Source organism: Esox lucius, chromosome 19 (assembly GCF_011004845.1).
Source record: "Esox lucius isolate fEsoLuc1 chromosome 19, fEsoLuc1.pri, whole genome shotgun sequence".
NCBI classification, from domain to species: Eukaryota; Metazoa; Chordata; class Actinopteri; order Esociformes; family Esocidae; genus Esox; species Esox lucius.
In genome coordinates, this window is record NC_047587.1 from 3,843,085 (window position 1) to 3,868,483 (window position 25,399).

General features: G+C 37.9%; 1 protein-coding gene across 1 annotated transcript in view; it reads right to left on the bottom strand.

Annotated features, from left to right (window-relative positions):
• LOC114829528 (mucin-2-like) overlaps nt 1-22,919 on the bottom strand; it is a gene marked incomplete at its 3' end in the record, with an annotated part of 30,549 nt that extends 7,630 nt beyond the window's left edge. Inside the window, exons 1-25 of the mRNA XM_034288167.1 lie at nt 22,839-22,919; nt 22,405-22,446; nt 22,022-22,292; nt 21,083-21,197; nt 18,312-18,402; nt 17,309-17,412; nt 16,940-17,159; nt 16,629-16,754; nt 16,093-16,210; nt 15,872-16,010; nt 13,624-13,731; nt 13,172-13,241; nt 11,661-11,798; nt 10,066-10,230; nt 7,214-7,308; nt 6,881-7,007; nt 6,638-6,738; nt 5,252-5,400; nt 4,027-4,076; nt 3,781-3,881; nt 3,532-3,683; nt 2,117-2,255; nt 1,846-1,953; nt 1,305-1,487; nt 893-1,132 (exon numbers count right to left, since the gene is read on the bottom strand). Of these exons, the coding sequence (XP_034144058.1) occupies nt 893-1,132; nt 1,305-1,487; nt 1,846-1,953; nt 2,117-2,255; nt 3,532-3,683; nt 3,781-3,881; nt 4,027-4,076; nt 5,252-5,400; nt 6,638-6,738; nt 6,881-7,007; nt 7,214-7,308; nt 10,066-10,230; nt 11,661-11,798; nt 13,172-13,241; nt 13,624-13,731; nt 15,872-16,010; nt 16,093-16,210; nt 16,629-16,754; nt 16,940-17,159; nt 17,309-17,412; nt 18,312-18,402; nt 21,083-21,197; nt 22,022-22,292; nt 22,405-22,446; nt 22,839-22,908 (3,222 nt within the window). The remainder of the gene's footprint in view (nt 1-892; nt 1,133-1,304; nt 1,488-1,845; nt 1,954-2,116; nt 2,256-3,531; nt 3,684-3,780; nt 3,882-4,026; nt 4,077-5,251; nt 5,401-6,637; nt 6,739-6,880; nt 7,008-7,213; nt 7,309-10,065; nt 10,231-11,660; nt 11,799-13,171; nt 13,242-13,623; nt 13,732-15,871; nt 16,011-16,092; nt 16,211-16,628; nt 16,755-16,939; nt 17,160-17,308; nt 17,413-18,311; nt 18,403-21,082; nt 21,198-22,021; nt 22,293-22,404; nt 22,447-22,838) is intronic.
• Nucleotides 22,920-25,399: the final 2,480 nt, after the last annotated feature.

Sequence of the window (25,399 nt, forward strand, 5' to 3'; positions counted from 1 at the left end):
TGTATAGACTATTCAGTAGACTAGTGGTCACTGTGTATAGACTATTCAGTAGACTAGTGGTCAGTGTGTATAGACTATTCAGTAGACTAGTGGTCACTGTGTATAGACTATTCAGTAGACTAGTGGCCACTGTGTATAGACTATTCAATAGACTAGTGGTCACTGTGTATAGACTATTCAGTAGACTAGTGGTCATTGTGAATAGACTATTCAAGAGACTAGTGGTCACTGTGTATAGACTATTCAAGAGACTAGTGGTCACTGTTTAGGCTATTCAATAGACTAGTGGTCACTGTGTATAGACTATTCAGTAGACTAGTGTTCACTGTGTATAGACTATTCAAGAGACTAGTGGTCACTGTGTATAGACTATTCAATAGACTAGTGGTCACTGTGTATAGGCTATTCAGTAGACTAAGGGTCACTGTGAATAGACTATTCAATAGACTAGTGGTCACTGTGTATAGACTATTCAGTAGACTAGTGTTCACTGTGTATAGACTATTCAAGAGACTAGTGGTCAGTGTATAGACTATTCAATAGACTAGTGGTCACTGTGTATAGACTATTCAAGAAACTAGTGGTCAGTGTGTATAGACTATTCAGTAGACTAGTGGTCACTGTATAGACTATTCAATAGACTAGTGGTCACTGTGTATAGACTATTCAATAGACTAGTGGTCACTGTGTATAGGCTATTCAGTAGACTAGAGGTCACTGTTTAGACTATTCAAGAGACTAGTGATCACTGTGTATAGACTATTCAAGAGACTAGTGGTCACTGTATATAGACTATTCAATAGACTAGAGGTCACTGTGTATAGAATATTCAATAGACTAGAGGTCACTGTCTATAGACTATTCAAGAGACTAGTGGTCATGGGTTCTGTACCTGGGAGTGGCAGTCTGCGAATACTGGACTCTTGATGATGCTGCAGTGTTTCAGAGACCAGGACTGCCTGTACGACCTCACGGTGCACGGGTCCCTTATGTCAACAGCGTTGGGGCAACCGGGAGACACTTTCCAGCTGTTGCCAAATGCCAGCGCTTCCACAACCACTTCCTGGTTTCTGGACGTGAAGTCATTATTCCCATTTCCGTCGTAGTTTCCGCACAGACCACACAGTTGTCCCTGGAAGATATCGTTTTGATTTGTACTCCCAAGAATGTTTTAATGTGAACTAGCAAATTAGGTATGCTGTAAGTACTCTACTGTCGTATAAAAAAAATACATATTTAAATGAAAATACAACATTGACACAGAGGAAATCAAAGGTTTAAATGGTCCAATTCTAGCCACTCACCTTGAATTTAGAGTCGAGTTTGATGAACAGGCTTGTTCCCTTATCCCACATTAGAATCAGACCATTTCCAGCCTCAATAACAATTTTCAGACCAACAGTGTGGACCTTGAAGTCCACATCTATCCCAGTCTCCTGCAGTCTCACCACTTTTACAACTTCATCTTGTAGTATAATCTCTTTGCTCTGAAAGAGAAACACTTTTTTTTCTCTTTTTTCATCAACTCTGGGCATATAAATTTGTGCTGTGAGCTGAATGGTAATTAGTCACAACCAGCAGTTAAATGTAATACTGTTTACATTGTCCTTGTGTAATTTATCCTAGTCAATTAATCGGTAATTTAATCAAACGATCAACGAGTTGGTGAATGACGAATGTAATTCGTTTTTGCTTTAATTAATCTCTTTTAACAGTGTTCCTTTATAATGAATGAGTGATTAATTAATTAATAAGTCAATTAGTCAGTCAATTACAAATGTAATCAACTAAGCCATTTATTGACTGTATAAATGCATGTATGGCACTTTTCACAGTGTTCTTTACCCCCAAGAAGAGCTTGATGGCCTTGGAACAGGTTGTGCCGGTAGTTCCACAGGGAATGTTCTGTGTGATCACTCTAAAGGTTCCGTTTAGATTGTTGGAACAGTAGTCCTGCAGGATAAATTCAATTAAACACAAAATAAAATCTTTTATTCTTTAGCTTTTATCATTAATGACTTAATCCAAGTCATTATTTGAAGTCTTGTATACCCGAGGATTAAAATGTAAATAAAAGTATTGTTCTCAATCATAGTATAGACCAGTATAGCCATACCTGAGCTAGAGTGTATTCACAGTCTCCATTGAAATTAAACCTTTTCTCATCGAATGTGATGTAATGACCATCTCCATATATGGCACACGTCCCGGGACACACGTTATTGGTGCAATCCCAATTGCTTCCACTGCAAGTGCTACAGGGATGCAAACACATCAGGATTGTATTGTGAAACGTTGGCCTATTTTAAGTTGGCTTAAAAAACTAATTTAACAAGCTGCTATCTGTTCAATGCACCTGCTAAATCCTTCAAACATATCTGTTAATGTGTTTCCCTGTATTTAATTTAATAGAATAATTATTGTAAATCATAACTGAGAATGACAATAAGTTCTTAACTGACTTATCCGGTTAAGTAAACAAATTTAAAATATTGCAATTAGGGCTGACATTAATTACTATTTTGGTAATCAATTATTTTGTCGACTATTCTGACGCTTAATCGAGTTATTCAGATAAAAAAAGACCTTGGTGTTTTTGATAAAAACAAAGCACAACATCTTTTTCCAAATACTACATTGCAAGTGTTTTGATTATGATTGGTATTGCAATACCTTTAACCTACACAGTAAATAAATAAATAGCAATAACACTTTTATTTTCTTAATTAAAACAACCCCCATAGCCTACATAGCAAAGAATACTGTGTGAAATAGTTACTGGGTAACTTACACTACTGTTCAAAGGATTGGGGTCACTTAGAAAATTATTTTGTCCATTAAAATAACATCAGAATTAGCAGAAATACAGTGTAGAAATTGTAAATGTTGTAAATGACTGTTTTAGCTAAATGGAGGATTTTTATTGAAATATCAACATAGGCTTACAGAGGCCCATTATCAGCAACTAACAGTCCTGTGTTTCAATGGGACATTGTGTTTGCTAATCCAAGTAAAATTAAAGGCTAACCTTTTTGCGATTATGAAAAAGAAAACCCTTTTGCGATTATATTAGCATTATGGAAGCTGTTATAAAGAATAAAGAAGCGACAGTAGGGAATGAGCAGGCGCCCAAACCTCGGTCTGTCTGATACCGCTGTGTATGAGGGCTTCCTCTCCAATTGTTGTATAACGTATGTTCAGTCATGCAGTAGCGACATGCAACCAGGTTAACATTACTTTTTAGAGTGAAATGATCCCAAACTTTGGACTGGGTCTGCCTTTTTTTGCTAGAACATCCTCAATGTTCTCAATCCCTTTTTAATAGAAACCTCGGGCAATCAGTTGTAAATGAGGATTTTTTGTTATCCAAATGTTTCAGTTACTCAAAGAATTGTGACAGCCCTAATTGCAATTTACTTTACTGAAGGAAAATTGAGACTTGAATTATCCACAGAATTGTTTTTTTCCCCAAGCATGGCTATCTACCCTGAGCTGAAGAACAAGAACAAAAATATGGAAAAAAGATAATACCAATTATTGCATTTTATTTTAATTTTGTCCCCAGGTTGGTAGTCGACTCCATTGTGAGAACAGGGACAAAGCTCCTCCTTGACACATCCTCCATTCCCATCAGACAGCAGACCATCAGGACACATACAGCCTGACAGGCACACTTTACTGAACTACAATACACAATTATATGAAATTAAATATAAGAAACATCATATTGGTACAACTGTATTAAAAAATTTCGTAAGGCCTGTTCTGTTGCAGACTTACACAGTCATGGTTTATTGTTCGGCAGCTCTTCTGACACTCTGAGCCTTTGGCACCTGGTGCAGCATTGGAGCAGTTGAAGAAAACCATTGGACCTTCGCAGGCTGAAAGGGACAATAGTAGGTTTTAGTAGGTTTTTAGGGCTATACCTGGGGTCAGCTGTATTCTGTTGGGAATGTAATATCTTGTTAAAAAATTATTTTCTGTGTTTGGCAAATAAAGATATGTTTGTAATTTAGGAGTACTCACATGAAGGAGTTACTTCTCCAGTACAGCTTAATACCCCATTTCTGCATGAACTAGTGAAAAGGTATACAAGAAAAGGGGTTAAGCATGATTTGCATACATCTTCCAGCATTCAAAGATAAATATTTCAATGCAGCCACAACCAGAGATCTGAGTGACCAATTTGTTGACCAGATATTTTGTTGTGTAACCTTAGGTTTTATTCTGGTAACACCAATGGGACTAAAAACCAAACAATATCTTGCTGCACCATCCTTTCAACAGCTTAAACAAGATTTTAACAAAACATATTTTGATTTAATAAGTGGATGTCCCATTTCTCACACGTGAATTATTCATGTGGGAATGGAAATGTGTTTTTTGCACAACCCACTCCTCCTGAAACGTCCCTGGAAAGTGGAGCGTCAGGCAGGGAATCAGACGTTATTGATGACCACCCTGGTGAAGTTAAGATTGACAGCTTTGCCCAAGGGCTCAGTATTTATTCACCTTATTTTGTTTGGACAAACCTACTCATTCCAGGCTATATTTATTTTCATCATCTTCTACATTGAGAGCCTAGAGTGTGCAAAGCTGTGATCAAGAGTCGTTACTTTGAAGAATCTAAAATATAAATTTTTTAAAATGTTTTTCCATAGGTGTAATAATGGTTATTCCATTATTCCACAGGTGCTGTTTAAGTTTCACCTCTTCACTATTATTCTACAATGTGGAACATTGTGCATGAGATGAAAACAGGATACATTGCCATGAACATGCAGACATGTAAAACGGTTCTGGCATAGCTACATTGTAGATTTTTATTTCTATCAATCAAATGTATTCATAAAGCCCTTTTTACATCATTCTAAACCAGATAGCATATTCTAAAACCTTTTCAACAGGCCAATATATTTAAATAAGATCTGGGGTGCCAAACATATGGGCTAATCCAGGGGTCCAATACATCCAGCAGATGGATTTAGACATCAATTAAACATTGGAGAAATCTATATACTTTAAAATGGAAAAAAAAAAAAAAGAAAAAATTGTGTAAAAATGATAATGGACCTAAATTTATGCCAAACAGACGCTGTTGAATGTTTAATGTGTCACCCAGTACGAGTTTGTCAACCCCCTGATTTAGAGCAACAAAAGAAATGTTCAGCCATTTTTGCACAGATGCCAACTAATTCAACTGCAGGTGCAAATTATTTTTCACAAATACCATCGTGGATCAAGTCCTTACCAAGGGGCCCCATTGATACTGGTAAATCCTTGGTCCAGGGCCTTGTCTCCATAGTAGCAGGGGCAGCCTGAGGCAGGGACGCATTCTTCCTGGTCATTAATGTAGGTTCCCTCAGCACAGCCACAACCATCCACAGACACGTGTTCTACCTGTTGAAGTTCAGTCAGAACATGTGTTTGATTCTCTGGGAGGTAAAGGGAACGTCTGTAACAGTAACAACTAATAAAGCTGCAAGCAGCAATACCGAGGCCCAAGCTATCTATGATTCTGTGTGCCAAATGTGAAATAAACAGATTATTTATGTGTATTTTAGATCCTTTTCAATGATTATGACAATCAATGAAAACTTTAAATATCTTTAACTCCAAATAGTGGGAACAATTGGCACAGTCATATACAGGATGTAGCATCTATGGCTTGCTCTTAGTAAATAAGCTTGCATTAGCATGTGTGCCAACATTTTACTGATGTAGGCTAATATTTTGTAGACAATAAGTTGCCATCATCATCCTATTATCAGATGGCAAAGGTTCTCAGTATTTTGAGAGATTGCCATGAGCTAGCATTAGTTTTCAAAGGTCTGAATGGGAACGTTTTCTACACTTTAAAAATAAAAGGTTCTTGGGTGGTCTATTAGGGGTTCTTCAGAATCCTTACAAGTTTTTCCAATAACCCTGTAAAGAATATATCCTTCACAGTATACTTTGTCATTTTCCATTGAAGAACCCACACTGTTTCAAAGTAAAATATACTCTAAGATCCTTTTCCTTTAAGAGTATAGATAAAAGTCTATGGACTTCCCTCAATATGTATCGCCTTGTTAACATTATATGGCATCTGAAATTATATGACATCAAGATGATAAAATGATTACAAAAGCTTTAACTACTATTAATTTGTCTTCTTTAGAGATGGTTTCAAGCCTTTGTAATGTATTCAGTCCCAAAACAAATGTTCAAAACTGAATTGTGACCAAACAAGAAGTCTGACCATCATAAAACAACAAACGTGGCAATGGCCTGTTTAACACAACTGATGTCCATGTAAATCCGGGCTTCCTAAGGTTTTACAGCATGCAATCCAAAAATACAGCTCCTCACTCAAAACCTTCCTTTTCAACATTTTTGGAAAGGAAAGTAAAAGGTGCAGTGGTCTCTTAATTTTTTCCGAAGCTGTAACTAATTGCTAACTACTGAAAATGTTGATCAAACAATGACACATTGTATTGTCATTCTTGTGCTTTGTGGTTATGTACGTTACCACTAACAGGCTGTCTTCTATAACAGTCGAAGACTATCAGGTTTCTCATTCATAGGAGAAGATGATTTTCTTAGGGATTCTATTCAAATTCCCTATAACGTTTGGTAATCAGTGATGTAAATGTACCTGGCAGGTAAAGTCCTTTTGGCTTAGCGAGCGACAGGTGCGACCACAGCTGGTCATATCGTAGTCATACACCATCGTGTCAGGGCACTGAGCGTAATTTCCTGTAGAAACAGATTGGAGATTCAACATTGAACATCGGTTTAGGGTTTTCACACTGGGATTTAAGGGAGACTTTACTCAAGAACGGGATTCATTTGGGTTTACCGTCGCTGAGTTTAGCATAGTTTTAGTATTTATTCTCACCACAGGTGGTGTTTCTCCATCCTGTCAGCAGGATGCCAGCAGCAGCACAGGCGTGGACGTAGGAGGAGATTGCTGCACACATGCACTCCTCAGTCTTCTCACAGTTACAGCTGTCATACATGCAATTCTAGAGACGAGGGAGAGAAGGGAAAAGATGAGATGGGTGAAACAGAATGAAAATCTGTTTTTCTAAAATTGCTCAAAAAAGCATTTTAATAAAACTACATATGTAGTTAGATGTAGTCATACACTAAAAGGTTCACAAATCCTTTTTAAAAACACATTTCCTTGTAATATTTTTACTAAATACAAATGCAAATCATTATTTCTTACTGCTTGGTAGGGATCTGGGTGGACCTCACTGTGGCATTCAGAAAATATTCCTGCAGCATCAGATAGCATTGAGCACCAATGCTTGGCATATTTCTCTGTAAAGCATATGAGCGTTTAACAGGGCAAAGAGTCCACAAACAATTTTTCCAGGCAATAATGTTCCTTTTAATAGATACCTACAGTATATGTTAATAAATACAATCCCTCGAGAAGGAATCGAAGGCTCTGATGGTGGCCATTTTTTATGTTCACTTATAACCAACCAAATTATACTTCTGCTTTAACCGGAGGGAATGTACAATGAAGCACAAGTCGAGGATAAAATAGGTCTAGAAAAGCATTCACAGGCGTATCCACGAAAGTTTACCAGATACCCACCATGGATGTTCACATAATTTACCTCAGGAAAGGCAGAAAAAACAAGGAAGTTCATCAAAGTAGAGAAAACCAAAGAGGGCATAAAAAACTTTCAGCACTCTATAATCTCATTTAAGAGAAGGAACTATTAATCCTTGTAGATCTAAGGAATCCATTTTCTAAATGTTCCCTGTCTCCTGCCCTGTTTAAACCTAGGATGACATGAGGTCTTGGCATAAAAAACAGAGTACCAGGCTTGAAAGACTCTCTGGTTCCTCTCTAAGTTTCTTCCTAAATATCAGCCTTCTTAGGGCGTTTTTCCTAGCCACTGAAATTCAACAATATTATTGTTTGCTCCTTGGGGTTTAAGGTTGTGTGTTTTGAAAAAACACTTTGTGACAACTGCTGATGTAAAAAGGGCTTCATAATTACATTTGAAAACAACCAAAGGTAACTCTCTCACAGAACATTTTATTACACCGAAGCGCTGTGCCAGGATGTATTATGTCTCAGTGTAACAGGATATATTATGTCCCAGTGTGACAGGACATATTATGTCCCAGCGTGACAGGATATATTATGTCCCAGCGTAACAGGATATATTATGTCCCAGTGTAACAGGATATATTATGTCCCAGTGTGACAGGACATATTATGTCCCAGCGTGACAGGATATATTATGTCCCAGCGTAACAGGATATATTATGTCCCAGTGTAACAGGATATATTATGTCCCAGTGTGACAGGATATATTATGTCCCAGTGTGACAGGATATATTATGTCCCAGTGTGACAGGATATATTATGTCCCAGTGTGACAGGATATATTATGTCCCAGTGTGACAGGATATATTATGTCCCAGTGTGACAGGATATATTATGTCCCAGTGTGACAGGATATATTATGTCCCAGTGTAACAGGATATATTATGTCCCAGTGAAACAGGATATATTATGTCCCAGTGAGACAGGATATATTATGTCCCAGTGTGACAGGATATTTTATGTCCCAGTGTGACAGGATATATTATGTCCCTGCTGAACAGGTGTGGAATTGTTAGTCAGTTAGCACCATGTTCTGTGTTGGTTGCATTTCAGAGGTTCAGAGGTTGGGGCAGTCAGAGTAAACCCTTTACACCAGCACAGGTGAGGTTGGGGCCCAAGTGAAACTCAGAAGCATCGTGACAGCAATCTGTTGGGTGCTGAATCACCAGTGAACCCTCTCCTGAATAATTAAGACAATTGGAGTCACCTGTCCTAAGATGTAAAAACATCCGCAATACAAAGAAACAATGTTGAGCCCATAACACTACACTGCATGCACATTATTAGGCAAGTGAGTATTCTGATTGTATCATTCTTTCTATGCACATTTTCCAACTCCAAACCATACAGTGTTAACTTGAATGCCCATTGTATTGAATCATTTTCAGGTCAAATGTATTGGTGTAATGTGTAATGAGTGTGGCAACAGTAAATAACACCTTTATCAAGGTTTATCAGATTCATGACCTAAAGTAAAATAGGCCAAAAAAGAGATTAAACTGACACTGAAAAGTATATATTTTTTAAATGCTTTACAGTTGATGCAACTCTTTTGAAATAGCTAAACTATTGAGGTGTGACCACCGGACACTCAAAGGTTTTGTTGCGACTGGGGAGCAAAAAACACAAGGAGAAGAAAAGATGCCAATTCACTGCAAAAGGCTTGAGAAGAATTAAACTTGAAGCTACCAGGAACCCATTATTCTCCAGTGCCACCATATCCCAGAACTACAACCTACCTGGAGTGTCCAGAAGTAACATTAGAACTAGGTGATAAACATTGAGTTTTGTAGGTGTTAGTCAAATTCTGCACAGCAATTGTTGCCTAATAATTCTGCATTCTTATGTTTTCACCTGAGAAAGATCAAAACACACTTTTCCTTTGTATAACATTCAGGTTTGAGGTTCATTTATATTTTGGATTGACTTTAAGCATTGTGATTGTTCAACAATAAAAGAAATCTTGAGAAATACGATTTGTCTAAGAATTGTGCACTCAGTGTACGCTTAAATATTATAATACAGGTGCTGGTCATATAATTTAAATATCATCAAAGGGTTGATACTGAATTTGGGATTTTCATTAGTTGTCAGTTATAATCATTACAATTAAAAGAAATAAACATTTGAAATATATCAGTCTGTGTGTAATGAATGAATATAATATACAAGTTTAACTTTTTTAATAGAATTACTGAACTAAATCAACTTTTTGATGATATTCCAATTATATGACCAGCACCTGTATATATTATATTTTAATATAAAGATATTATAATAATATTTGTTCAAAACAAAAACTCAGATCTATGCATGCATACGGTGTTCATTTTCAACAGCTGAAGTACCCTAAAGTTACTCCAGCATCTTATTCTCACTTTGTTTCTGCTGGGACGAAGTGCGTTTGATTTCATTAGATATAGTACATTTAAAAGAGGTTAAAGGAGTACCATTCTCTACACTCAGAGAGCATGGGTTCTCAAAGCTCTGGGTCACATCGGGGCAGCTTGCTTGGGTCTTCCATGTGTTGGCAAATGTCACAGCCGTTCCTTCCACCAGTCCGTTGATGGTTCTAAAGTCATCGGCTTGGACGCTGTTAAAGTCTCCGCAAAGACCTGGATAGGAAATATAAAACTTTGTTAGGAAAACAGATTAATTTAGATATGAGATCAACAAACATTTCCTAAAGAAATTAGTTGCTATATGTTCTTAAAATTGTCAGTGAGTATGACCATATGCATTATTCAGTAGGCTGATTATACAATTGTCTGCATATCTGAAGATCATATCTATGTAAGCATACTCTGGTGAAAATACTTTTGTAACACATTTGTTTTGTTAAATTATGGGGAAATTATGGAGTATAGAATTAAATAGGTTCTACCAAATCTTATTAGTCTTGGTCAGACCTGTTTTTCTTCAGTGTATCAACGATACACTGAAGATAATATATGAAACAAAGTAAACAGGTGTGGTATTTATAACAAGTTTTGAAAAGACCTTTAGTAAAGTAAGACAAAGTATGGCATTTCTACACAATACATTAATATTATCGTGAACCGTTTATACAATTGGTTTGATTTATATTTAGCAACTCCCGGTTCAAAATTGTAAGTTATGAATGCTTTTCATGAAGTTTGGAATTGTCAAAAGGCTTTAAGGAAGGCAATCTGCTGACTCTATTTGTCATAGCCATTTAGTTATGATAAGTGCAGCATAATGTATTTCCATTATAATTATTTGTATTTTACATAACATTTACCAACAAAATGGTATGTTTACTCACAAAAAACATTTTCAATATGAAGTTAGCAAATAAATACCAGATCATGAAGAGGGAAATACTATATCAATTAGTATAATTTTTTGCCTAATTAACGTAGTTCAGCCAGGAAACCCGAGTGGTAATTGGTCAGCAATGCATCAGCTGATGCAGGAACGCTCTTATCACATGTTAGATTGCAACCTGTCTATATAACCATCAGGCTACTCACTCAGTCAGTTGTTGGGCTTGTACTATCATGTGGGTGCATGCCCCCCACCACCCCTGCCTTCACCTGTTAGATTCTTTGTTCCTTGTGGGGGGCGGGATTGGTACTGCATACCTTGCTTATTGCCATGGGAATTGCATAAATAATAACAAGGTATGTTATTTTGGTATTATCATATACACAATCATGTGATGGCAATGAGTTACCCTAAAGGAGCAGAACACCAAGACTTGATGTACGTTCTCTAATAAATGGTTAAACTCATACGTGGTGTTTCCTGTCTGAACTCCTGACAACCTGTTTCGTAATTACATAAGAAAATAATATTTCACTCTATTTGGAGTGGTAAGCCAGAAAGGAATCAGGAGTTGTCTTCCCTGTTACCAGGTGAGGTTTGACAAACATTACCGCAAAAAGTGCTACAGTGACACATGTAACATTATCAATAGTTTGATAACCAATTACACTGCAAAATAGTAGCATTTTAATTATATAAATAGACTTAAAGATATTTATCTTTCAGGGGACAGTGAATGAACTCAAAAGAAACATACCCTGGGTTTTTCCTTTAAGGGAACTGCTAGCTGTGATGTATACCTGCATTATAGGTGTTAACTGGATCTCCAGACGAAGCCCGTAAGAGGTCTGCACAACGATGTAAAACGTAGAGGGCTTGAAGATCGTTACATTCTCTGTGGAAAATAAACCAAATGTCTACAGTAGTCACCATCTGGTAGACAACAAACCTTTACAATCTGGATGGTTATGTGTAACTCCTTTCCATTAAATACCTACACATCTTACTATGATTGAAAATGTAGAAAATGTATATGTAATGCATGAGAACAGTATAAACAAGAAACCAGGCAAGTGCAGTCGGGCCACAATAAAATGAGACGATTGTTGTTGCCCTCCCTGGTCTCTCCGGGACAGACCTTTAACCACTATGCCTCAGAGCTGTACATTCACTGGGCATCAGTATAGCCTCTTGACACTATATAGTTTTGTCACATAGTAACATCACACAGTTTGAATATTTAGCTAGACACCATTAAGTGTTGTATTAAACTGACTAAAGTTTCTTATTAAGTTTACCTCCACCACAAATAGCATGAATGAAATGTATGACTTTTGCCACTGGCCGTTTCAAAACCTTATTAGCCAGTAATATGTCACTAGACACCATTAAGCATTGTGTTAAACTGACTATACGTTTCTTATTAAGTTTACCTCCACCACAAATGACATTGATACAATAAGTATTAATATAGGTGATGATAACTGACTTTTTCGTCAAGTGAAAAGACGAGAGATTTGTGTAGCCAGCAAAGTCTTAGTCTGTCCTGAACAAATTCTAATGCATAATATGAAAATCCACTAGAAATAGTCGTAATATAACAGCAAAGTGTTTTATTTTGGGCTTCCTATAATGTAGCCCTGCAACTAAAGGTTGTAGCTAGTGAGGTTTTTGTCTATCCTGAACAAATCCTCTTCTGCCACTGGCCGTTTTAACAGCTATTTAGCCATTTGTGAATTACATTGATACGGTATCTATCAATATAGGTGACAATAACTGACTTTTCGTCAAGTGAAAAAGAGGAGAGAATCGTGTAGCCGGTGAAGCGTTTGTCTATCCTGAACTAATCCTAATATCCACCAGAAATGTTATATTTTAGGCTTCCTAAAACGTAGCTACAGAAGGTTTACCCAGCAAAGTTTTGTCTGTCCTGAACAAATCTTAATATCCACCAGAACTGTTTTATTTTTTACTTCCTAAGGTTGTCTGTCCTGAACAGATCCTAAGGCAAAATGGTTTTTGAATGTGATGGGAGTAGAATCAGAACCTGATGTTCCGTAGTCCACGTCTCTGACCACTACGCTATTCAACAAGTCTTAGTCCATCAGGCACTCACTCACTCAGTCAGTAAGTAAGAGACATTTGCTATTCAAGGCTGGCTCTGCTTATGCGGTCCAGCAAAAATAAGTAATTCATTATGGCAAAACCAAAACCAGACAACACACATCCTTATCAGTATTCTTGAGTAGCCATGAACCAGCAACTCACCCATGACGATGGGCAACCTTGATAACATTTTGTCCATACTGACGGTTCCACTGGCCTCAATGACGATCATCTGCAATTTAACTTAAATGTGAGCCTCCAGGTGGTAAGAAGTGTGATGCAAAATGGGGGTTAATTCCATTTAAGTTCCAGTAAAATAAAAAAGTCAACAAGACTCTAATTTCAATGAAATGCAATTGTAATTTCAGTGTTCTTTACTGAATTGACTGGAGTTGAAATGTCCTTGACCCCAATTCTGTTGTGAAATGGTGATAGGAGTCAATGGCAGCAGGTTGTCTGAACATGCAGTTTGTTTCCAAAACCTATTTGAAATGGTTTAATGTTGATGTCTGAACATGTAGCTTGTTTCATAAAACCTATTTGAAATGGTTTAATGTTGATGTCTTGATAAAACACTATTAGGTGGGTGTGTCATTGGCCATGGGCAACCTTACCTTGGACTGTGGAATCACCAGGGTTACACCCTTTAGGCAGGTCTCAGTGTCTGTTGTCTCACATTTCTCTATGTCACCCAGGACGGTGAAAACACTCCCATAGATTTGCTGGGGAGAAGTGGGACAAGGTTTTTTATCAGATACAATTTGTCCTTTATTTATTTTATTTGTCCTTTAATTCCACAGAGCATAGAATATCAATCAATCAATCAAATTTATTTATAAAGCCCTTTTTACAACAGCAGTTGCCACAATGTGCTTTACAGAGACAGAAGGTCGAATTTTAGGAAGAAACCTAGAGAGGATCCAGGCTCAGAGGGGTGACCAGTCCTCTTCTGGCTGTGCCGGGTGAGATATTAAGAGTCCGATTGGAAAAATAAATACATTTCTCTGGGCTAAATCCAGAGTTTATTTGATTTACACCGAGAATATTCTCAGTGATGTGCTTCGGGTCCCTGCTATTGTGAATATAACAATGCTGACGTTTTTGAGTACAAGCTAGGACCCAGTATCTCTATTCCTGTGTTGATTAGAAGTAGAAGGAACCGTGAGCATGCAACCCATAAACTTGTCTAATCTGTTAACTGTAACACATCAACCTACTAGTCCAGGAACCCCTATTATATCTATTAAACTGGCTTTACTTAGTATCAGATCTCTCACCAACAAATCATTATTGGTAAATGACATTATAATATCCTACAACATAGATTTTATATTTCTCACTGAACAATGGGTAACAGAAGATGGGTAACATTTTATTTATTTTTAATACGTCTGTTCTACATTGAAGGGTACCCCCAAAAATTTATTTTTAACCATTTACAGACCTCCCCAATATTCTGCAAATTTTATTGATGATTTTGCTGAACTACTCTCTGTTATATCAGTTGATTATAACTTGTTTATTATTACAGGGGATTATAAAATCCACATAGATAAAAGTACAGACAATAATGCCAAATAACTTTTTGCACTACTTGACACTTTTGATCTCACTCAACATGTGAAAGAGCATACACACAATCAAGGCCACATTCTAGATCTGGTTATCTCTAAAGGTCTCGATATTTCTTCTGCCATGGTTAAAGACTTGGCTCTGTCTGATCATTTCTGCATGATAGCATTTGAACCATGTCTACTGGGAAATGTAATGAATTTACGTGTTTCTTTAGTGAATAAATTATAAGTATTAGAAGGAACAACAGAACTACACAGTCTAACAAGGACCTTTGTACCGACCTCACCACAGTACTGAAACGGCCCTGATTAAAGTTTTAAATGATATATGCTTGAATACTGATTCTGATAAAATAACAGTTCATTAGGTCTATTAGATCTCAGTGCAGCATTTGATACTGCAGATCATAGAACACTTACAGATAGGCTGGAAAATTGGGTAGGACTCTCCGGGACAGTCCTTGATTGGTTTAAATCTTATCTAGATGGCTGGAGTTACTTTGTCACCATTGGTAATGATGAATCTGATAGGGTGGCTATGACATGTGGAGTTCCACAGGAATCAGTTCTCGGACCGCTTCTGTTCAATCTCTATATCCAGGTTAAAAACACTTCTCTTCTCAAGTGCCTATGACTGAGCACTTAAACTTAACCACACTGTTTAGCCTTATAGCTTCCCATTTTTAATCTTTAAATGTTTTTTTCATTGTATTTTTTTCTTATTATGATGTATTCATTTGCTTTGATGTTTTCATTTGAGTAATTGTTTTTATGTTATTGTTTTCATATATTTTTCTTTGTAAAGCACATTGAATTGCTTCGATGCATGAATTGTGCTATATAAATAAACTTGCTTGCTTGCTAATACATGGCATATCTGTAAAATAGACCTTGGTCACAGCATGAGTCCCTGTCAAAACGTACAGAATACACCTCCGGAAAACATTGAGACCACTGCACCTTTTTCTTTCTTTTCCAAAAGAGTTGAAAAGTGTGTTCAATTTGCAGTGGTCTCTCAATTTGAACCCTTCTGTTCCTCAGTCAAAATTTCCTTTTCAACTTTTTTGGAAAGGAAAGAAAAAGTGGTCTCTTAATTTTTTCTGGCACTGTGTCGAGTGTATATTGAGTAATTTAAAGCCACCTTAAACTCAGAGAGACAAAAAATGATCTAAGATCTATTTTAGCCAAAAGCCCTTAGAACTAGTTGCTAAACATTGAGTTGTGTTGGTGTTAGTCTAATTCTATTAGTGATGTATAAGCCAACAAAATTATATTTCAAGTGTCCCACCTTGGACAGGACATAGGAGCAGTCTCCATGGAAGGTGTAGGCTTTCCCGTCGTAGGTGGTGATGTGGGAACCTCCCTCTATGGAGCAGGTACCTGGACAGTCCAGACCTACACAGCTCCACTGGCCACCCTTGCAGGTACTAGCAGAGAGAATCAGTCAGTAAAGTCTACAGCCACACAAACACAATAATTCAGTGTATGTAAATATAAAGCAATGCTTACCATTCTTGGCATGTTCTAGAGTATGTATCTCCAGGCTTGTAAGACATTCCGTTGTGGAGACAAGAGCACTGGTCCACAGCTACACAGCCACTCTGATTAATGTCATCAAACACAGTTCCTAGGAAAGAGGCAATAAATACATTTAATCACAATAGAAATGACATTAATTAGTTTTCTTTTGAATATATTTTAAATTGATAAATGTTGCCAAGTTTATTAGCTAAATTACAATACATAGTAGTTTCTGTAGCAGAACATTTGTATCAAATCACAATGATCTTTAATGTTCTAGTAAGGTTCCTCCTTCAGGTCTGTACTTGGTAGATGATGATCAGAGACCATAAATATATGTTTAATTGTATTTAAGTTGTATTTACTCTTCCTGTTTTAAAATAGTAGGCATTGTCAGTAGGCATGGACAGTAGGCATGGACAGTAGGCATGGTGCAAAGTTAGCATTTCATATTTATTTTTTGAAACAACTATTAAGTGGAAATACGACATGCTTCCCCCAGTGAACCAGTGAGTGTACTGTACCAGCAGGACAGAAGCATCCATCAGTGCAGTGTTCCTCACAATGCTGGTTCGCCTGTGGGTTGGAGCAGGTATTTATACAGGGGCTTCCACACTCCTGGTACATCATGTTCAAAGGGCATGTCTCCACTGCTCAACACAGACAGACAGACAGACAGAGAGACAGAAGTCTTTACCTGCCAACTCAAATCTATATCTAATTCTGAGTCTACGGAAGGATCTTTTTAAAAATATATTCCAAACTGTGAAGTGCAGCAAGACAAACAGACAGTCCAATATAAAATTATAAAAGGAAATGTAAAATATCTCCTTACAGCAGAACTGGTCTGTCCTCCACACCTGGGGCACGCCCCCTGCGTGAGCACACTGGCGGGAATACTCTGAAATGGTATGGCACATGCAGGACCCACTGTTGTTGCTGTTACCACAGTGACACATGTCTGCCATGCAGGCCTCGACGAAGGAGTCAGTGGAAATCAGGTCTTCACAGCTACTGAAGGCTGAACTGGTGAGAAACCCCTCACACGCTGTCCTCTGAAAGGAGAAGACCACGAAGGAGGAAGAGAAGAATTGATTGTACAATGTCAGCGATGAGGATGTTTGTATGTGAAACTTTTATTCTATTATCTTAAAATAAAGTTTTTAAAGCAGTGAATGGTTGAGCTACAGCTTTCAGACAATACCTGCTCTTCACAATTTTCAGCCTGAAGTGGGACTTCTATGCAAGTTTCTGTTGGGCCATTCATCTTTGAAAGCTCACCATAGTCAATTGACTTCATTTGAAATCCTGTTGGAAAGTACAATTAGTTTTTATTGTAATTTTCTTTGCATGTCAAAATGAGTATTGTGATCAGTGACCAAGGACAATTACAAACCCTGTATAGCTGAGACCTGGTCTTGGCCAGTAGAAGCCCCCAGGCCAAATCACGCCATTACCATTACCACACTCTACCAAGGACACATGGCCAGTCACATCCATTACCACACTCTACCATCCATTACCATACTCCACCACGGACACATGGCCAGGGCCATCCATTACCACACTCCACCATCCATTGTCATGTATTGCTAACACAACTTTGAGAGTGACTTCAGGAGTGGCAGTGGTTTACATTTTGTGACACCCTACAACTTGAGGAAATTACGAACGCAATTCACGTTCCGCTTTAAATAATAAAAGGAACTGCTGCTTTTGGTTGACAAAATATAGATAAAGTTGACATTGAATCTATGATGGATTTTATATTTTTTTTATCATTCCTCAATATCAGAAATAAATGACTGCACATTTTTGTTTATTCCTCTATCCTTTTTTCATAAAAAATTGTTCTATTTTTAAACATTTACTGTTATGAATTCCCCTCCTCTTAATTTCATTATGTCCAATTCACAATTCAGGATTCAGGCCATCCTGTTAACTGATAAAAGGTCCATAATCATTACCCCAAATGCCAAGACATTGTATTTACATTGCTGTGAACAGTTATCCTCCAATAAATGGTTTAACTAATGTGGCCTTTATAAACACATTTGAGCTGTACTGAGCAGTACAAGAGTATACTAATATTCTATCATGAGACTGTTTCAGATTTTGTTTACCATTCACAATGACTGAAACCACATATTCATTAGCAGTACAGGAGCATAGTTAATATCCCTAAGACCTGTTCTGATTTTGTTTACCATTCACAATGAACTCATCATAAAGTTGGACTCCATTGAAGTCTCCACATAGCCCACAGGTCTGATTCTGGAACTTTGAGTCTAACTCCACCTACAGAGCAAATGGAAAATGACTGTGGATTAAAGTACAGTACCAACAAATATGGCCTACAGCAGGGCATATAAAGTTAGGACCACAATAATGCTTCAAAATGTTGTTGTTGCTTACCTTTTGGGGTTTTAGGCTGGGTGTGTGTATAGGCACTTTATGTGCTACAATATAATACTTTTGCAATTTTTTGGGATGTTTGCTTTACAGTTGATTTAACACAAATGACCCCCGGGCCATCAGACTACCAACTTATTTGCATACACTCTCATTTGGACCACAGAGCATGTTTGTATACTTACCCATAAAACACCACCCCCAGCTCAGTCTGGCACATATTAACACACATTCACCATTGACACACACACTCTTTATTACACTAACACACCCACATTCAATGTACACACCATATATATTTACCTACATTCAAAGTACACACCACATATATTTACCCACATTCAATGTACACACCACATATATTTATCCACATTCAATGTACACACCATATATATTTACCCACATTCACTGTACACACCACATATATTTACCCACATTCAATGTACACACCATATATATTTACCCACATTCAATGTACACACCATATATATTTACCCACATTCAATGTACACACCATATATATTTACCCACATTCAATGTACACACCTCATATATTTACCCACATTCAATGTACACACCATATATATTTACCCACATTCAATGTACACACCATATGTATTTACCCACATTCAATGTACACACCATATATATTTTCCCACAGTCAATGTTTTCATCCACATGCATACAAACATTCAGTTCACTGTTATCCTTTATTTATGGTTAGAACTTGGTCTCTTTCTATTTATTTGTATCCTGTTCACCAGATTTTATTAACTTTTCACAGTGTGTCCTGGACTGGTATAATATATATATATATATATATATATATGTGTGTGTGTGTAAATACTATCGTCTTAATACTCCTTCAACCTTCCAAAAAAGTTGAAAAGAAACGTTTTGAGAGAGGAACAAAAGCGTTCAATTTGCAGTGGTCTCTTAATTTTAACCCTTCTGTTCCTCACTCAAAACCTTCCTTTTGGACTTTTTTGGGAAGGAAAGAAAAAGGTGCAGTGGTCTCTTAATTTCTTCTGGAGCTGTATATACACAGACGCAGAGATGGGCAATAATACATGTAATGTATTTTAAATGTATTTTAAAATCAGATACAAATATCTTAATTTTAAGTGTATAAAAATAAACTACAAAATACAGCAGCAACACCATGTATGAAAATAAATTATTGTATTTTTGTATTTTAAAAATACTACAAATACTTCTTCAAGGGACAAATTACTTCGCAAATCTATCGGCCTATTTGATCTATCCCTTCACTAGTACACTGACTCAGTTGATTCCATCTATCAGTCTATTTGATTCATCCCTTCACCAGTACCCTGACTCAGTTGATTCCATCTATCAGTCTATTTGATTAATCCCTTCACTAGTACACTGACTCAGTTGATTCCATCTATCAGTCTATTTGATTCATCCTTTCACCAGTACACTGACTCAGTTGATTCCATCTATCAGCCTATTTGATCAGTTTGCAATGACTCTGATGGCAACTGATGGCACCTTTATTCATAGCAACTAGTTTCTAAGTAATAATTTGATTATTATCATAAATATTATAATAAATTGTGTCAGGCAGACATTCATCTAATGGTAAGCAAAATCATGATCATACTAAACAGCGACTTCAACAAGGTTACAATCTCAAACCCTATCTTCTATCTATGTGCAAAACCAACAAAAACATAGGCTGAAAGTAACAAGCAAACGTTAACTGTGAGGGCTGCAACTCGGGTCAAATAGTCAGCTAAAACATCACGTAAATTGGTGAATGATTTAGCCTAGGCTACTCACACAAACACCAAAACATAACATGAACTGTTAAAAATTGCAGCAATTTATGCAAACAAATCCATGGAAAGCTGGCAACATTCGTGTACATTTCTCACCTTGACATTCATCTTCGGGTATGGACTACTTTTCTGTTCTGATCTCAACAAGAATGGACAACATTACTGAGTAGCGACCAATCAGTAGCATTTTTATGATGTCATCATGTAGACTTCTCACAAAGTACTTTACAGAATTTTTAAACTACAAAATACAAAACACTCACGTATTTTGACACAAAATATGAAGCTATTTTCATCTACCCTATCAAATACAAATAAGAAAATCCTATTTTGTATTTGAAATATACGTATTTTAAATGCATGTATCATAAATACTACATATCCCTATATATACAGCTATGGAAAATATTTAGAGACCACTGCACCTTTCCTTTCCAAAAGTGAGGAACAGAAGCGTTTAATTTTCAGTGGTCTCTTAGTTTTAACTCAACATTTCAAATGCTGGATTCCTTCATCAAAGAACCAGATATAGTGGCATGAATTCTTAATTCTTTTGTAGGCCTACTGGTAATTGTGTCCACTGTAGCGGTATATAATGGAAAGGTATAGCCCAGTCTTTTTAGAAATGTCTAGTTAAAATGCCAAATGAGTCTCGCTTATTGAAAACTGTATCCGAGGGAATTCATTGTTGAGATCTGTCAATAAAGACCTACTGGACAATCTACTGCACATCCAACAGATTTAGTGGATAGAACACATACCGAGAGAGCGTCATCTTCGTTCCACATGATGACTAAACCCAGCTTGGCTGTGATCTTCACATAGGAGTTGGTCCTCTCCATGAAGATATTAAACTGACCAAATGGTAACGTGACCCTATGGGGGACAACACAATGAAGTATCCATCAGAGGGGAAATTACATTACCCTAGTCTAAACAATCATTTAAAGAACCCACAGAACATGCTTCTCTTCCCCAGAATCCCTCCCTTCCTTTCAAATGATCTAAATGTCAAACGTCCATCCATCTTCTTCCGCTTATCCGGGGCCGGGTCGCGGGGGCAGCAGTCTAAGCAGGGATGCCCAGACTTCCCTCTCCCCAGACACTTCCTCTAGCTCTTCCGGGGGGACACCGAGGCGTTCCCAGGCCAGCCGGGAGACATAGTCCCTCCAGCGTGTCCTAGGTCTTCCCCGGGGTCTCCTCCCGGTGGGACGGGACCGGAACACCTTCCCAGGAAGGCGTTCCGGAGGCATCCGAAACAGATGCCCAAGCCACCTCAGCTGACCCCTCTCAATGTGGAGGAGCAGCGGCTCTACTCTGAGCTCCTCCCGGGTGACCGAGCTTCTCACCCTATCTCTAAGGGATCGCCCAGCCACCCTGCGGAGAAAGCTCATTTAGGCCGCCTGTATCCGGGATCTTGTCCTTTCGGTCATGACCCAAAGCTCATGACCATAGGTGAGAGTAGGAACGTAAATTGACTGGTAAATCGAGAGCTTCACCTTGTCAAACGTCTGCTGTAAATTCAAGGAAACTTTCCTGTTTTTGTAAACCAACCCTTTTTCACTGCTGATACTGACTACTTAGCATTGATAGAGTAAACATTTGCTCACTAGGACTGTGTTATGTGGCTGTCCAACCCAACTACCTAATATGAATTACCTGGTAAAGAGTGTCTGCCAGATCACTAAATTACAACTTACTGTTTCCCATTGACATTGATGCTACTTTGAGTCAGCTCCACGAAGGTCCCATCCAGCTTCAGAGAGACCTTCTGGATGGTGGCCTGACCGTCCACCTCTTCACGCTGCAGCTGAATGTTGAACTCCTCGTAGCCGCTTCTGCTTTTGCACAGTGAAGTCAACACGTAGTTACAGGTGTAGGGCAGCTGGAAGAAGTCCCCATCGTAGGTTTTGTAGTGGTAGTTACCCCACGTGCTGCAGACCTGCCTGTTGTGGGATTGACTCACACCAACTGTAAGGGCAAAGGAGTATTAAGATTATTTCTGACTAAAGCAACAGTGTTTGCTGTGTTTATCAATGTTTATTAGTGCAGTCAGTGTGAAAATATCTTATATATAACATACCTGTGATCACTGGTATCTTCCCAGTCATTGGAATCATATTAACTGGAAAAAAAACAGAAACTCATTTTATACTTTAAATTTTTCTTTGACTGTCGGATAGGATGTCTAACAAAGTTTGTAGGTTTTTATGCAGAACATTAGAGCCATTTGGTTAATTTGATCTTGGCAAAAATAGTTGCATAAATACTGTAATGTGGTTTTGATTGAATTGATTCTTTTGATTTTATCTAGTGAGGAAACTTAAGCATTTTGGGCAATGGGCAGCTGGGTCCAAAATCTATGCCATAGAATCTTTAAAAAACTATATTTCTCTAGCCGGCTGGCTAGTTTGACCAGCCTGGTCAAAATTGTCAAACGTACTGGGCCCAGTCTAGCAGGCTAACTACATCTCCATCTTAACATGACACTGCATATTATAACATATATTTTATTACCAGAATCAGAGTAAGCAGCAGATAAACCGTAGAGGAAAGAGATCCACAACTTCACCCATTGATGTGTCATGATGGTTCTTCTAACTAAGTCCTCTAGTCCCCTCTGCACAGGTAATCCACCTGCTCCTTCTGTAAAAGTGTGAGACCAGGTGCCTGCCTGCATGCTTTTAAACTATTCATCTCAAGGAAGTATCACGCAGATGCTGAGATGATGTTGATTCTGTCCCATACTGATCAAACTTTAGGCGTTGCCATGTAATCAAGATGTGCACCTCAAATCGCACACTACATACCATGTCTGGTGTCTGGTCAAATAGTGCATGATATAGGGAACAAGATGCCATTTAGGACCACTCTAGATTAACATGGTCCAGGCATAACACAATGACACATTCAGTGAAATATTTCCAGCATCCTTATGTACACAGATAAAAACAATTAACAAAGTAATCCCTTGTGTAAACATCTTGGGACAACTTGTCATGGAGGTTCTGGAAAGTATTTGCCTGCCCATTTTGTCATTAACAGGTTTAGAAAAACCTGGCATCGTCAAGGATCTGTCCAACCAACGATGTGTCTTCTAGACATTTTACCTGAGGAGTCATAACGAATCACTTATGCAGGCAAACAGCCTTAAACCTGTCAGGACTTCATGAAGGAGGAGAGGAACTGCAGAGTCAAAAGGCTATTTTAACAAAGATAAGGTAACGCACAAATACAATGTCTGATGTGGCTCATAGATCGAGACAATCACACACAAAGACCAGGGGAGCAGAGGGAACAGATATACTGGGGGGAATCATAGTAAATGAGAACCAGGTGTGCGCTAAACAAGACAATACGTGAGATGAACTGATGAGATGGGTATATTGATTGGGTTCCCATTTTGTTATTTTGGCAAAATTAAGGACTAGGCCTTCAAATGCAGTATGTTTGATTGATGATGAAGTGTTAATCTATTTAGGCTGGTCTTATGGTTTCACCTTTTCAAATCAATGTTCGGCATGTGTAACAAGAAGTACCAAATAAACCAAATAATTTAAAATCAAATGTTTTTAAATTGTTTTGTACTGCTTTGTATATAATCACTTGACTCATCTTGTCTCTCCATGGACACATGCTTACACACTCTGGGCAAGCCTCCCAAGCCTGAGAACAAGTCTGTTTGCTACCATATTCAGTCCGTCACAATAAATATTTACATTTCTTTTACACGACTCTGTGTGTAAAAAGCGGATCGTCTAGGAGCCTCAGGCTCTTGTCAAAAGAAGTGCACTCTGCAGGGAATAGTGTGCTATTTGGGACACACAAAGAAATCATTAAAATGCTCAAGCTCCGGGTTTTAAGATCACAAAAGAAGCCAGAAAGATCATACAGAACAAGACCAAATATTGACACAAATAATGACACCATGATTGTTTTCATTTACTCATCAGGATTTGGTGACCATGCCGAACAGTCACACAGTTGAGCACGTGGTCTATCTCAGTCCAATTACCTGGATTATTTCAAAACTATACTTGTACTAACATGGTGCTGCAATGTTCACTGGTTTTCCCATTATACTGGTTGGAGGCTTCCCTGACTTTGGCGGAGCTCCTGGCTCAGAGTCTGCCACCTCAGGACTCGCCCGCCCCTACAAAATGGGTGAAACGATAGAATATTTACTCGGTTGAATATTTACAAACGCACCCTGGTTGTCAGTGTACTGTACATGCCTTGTAATCAGTGGAGTTGGTCGTCGTTGTGGGTCCCACGAACACACTCAACCAGTTATACTGCAGATTTGACTCTCAAAGGCCCCTGAAAACTCACATCAATCTCACCCCCCCCACTCTTTGCCCCCCACTCATGCCTACACCCCCCCATTCTTCTCCTCCTACCCTCTTCCCCCATCCTTCACAGGTACCACCTACTCATCCATATCTCATATCTCTCCCAACCTGCCCCAGGCTGCTTTCCAACTTGTCATCACAGAACTGGAAGTATAGTGTACTCCACAAATATTGGCACCCTTGATAAATATGTGCCACACGGTCTGTGAAACAAAAAAGTATTTGCTGTTCATCCTCTTGTTCTTTCATACAAAATATTCACAAAAATCAAGCCTTCCCCTAAAGTAAAACGATTGAGAAGAAAAGTGAAATAAATTAAACAATAATCTTTCTCCAAAACATGTGTGACACAATTATTGGCACCCCTAGAAATAAAGTAAAATCTATTACAATTTAGTATATTCCCATTCATATTTTACATTTTTATGTTGACCTGAGTTATTTAGGAACACTTAAATGGCTTGACTTCCTGTTTCACTGGGGTATAGATGAGGTGACACACAGGCTAAATGCGCATGATCATCCATTGCCAGGGGAAAGAAACCAGAATACAGTAATGATAAAAGGTTGTTGAGCGGCACAAATGAGGAAATGACTATAAGAAAATAGCAATATATAAAGATGCCCATTTCCACTAACAGAAATAATTAAAAAAGTTTAAAGCAATTGGAGATGTTAACAATTGGTCTGGAGGAGGACTTGGGTCTATATTGACCCCACACAGGA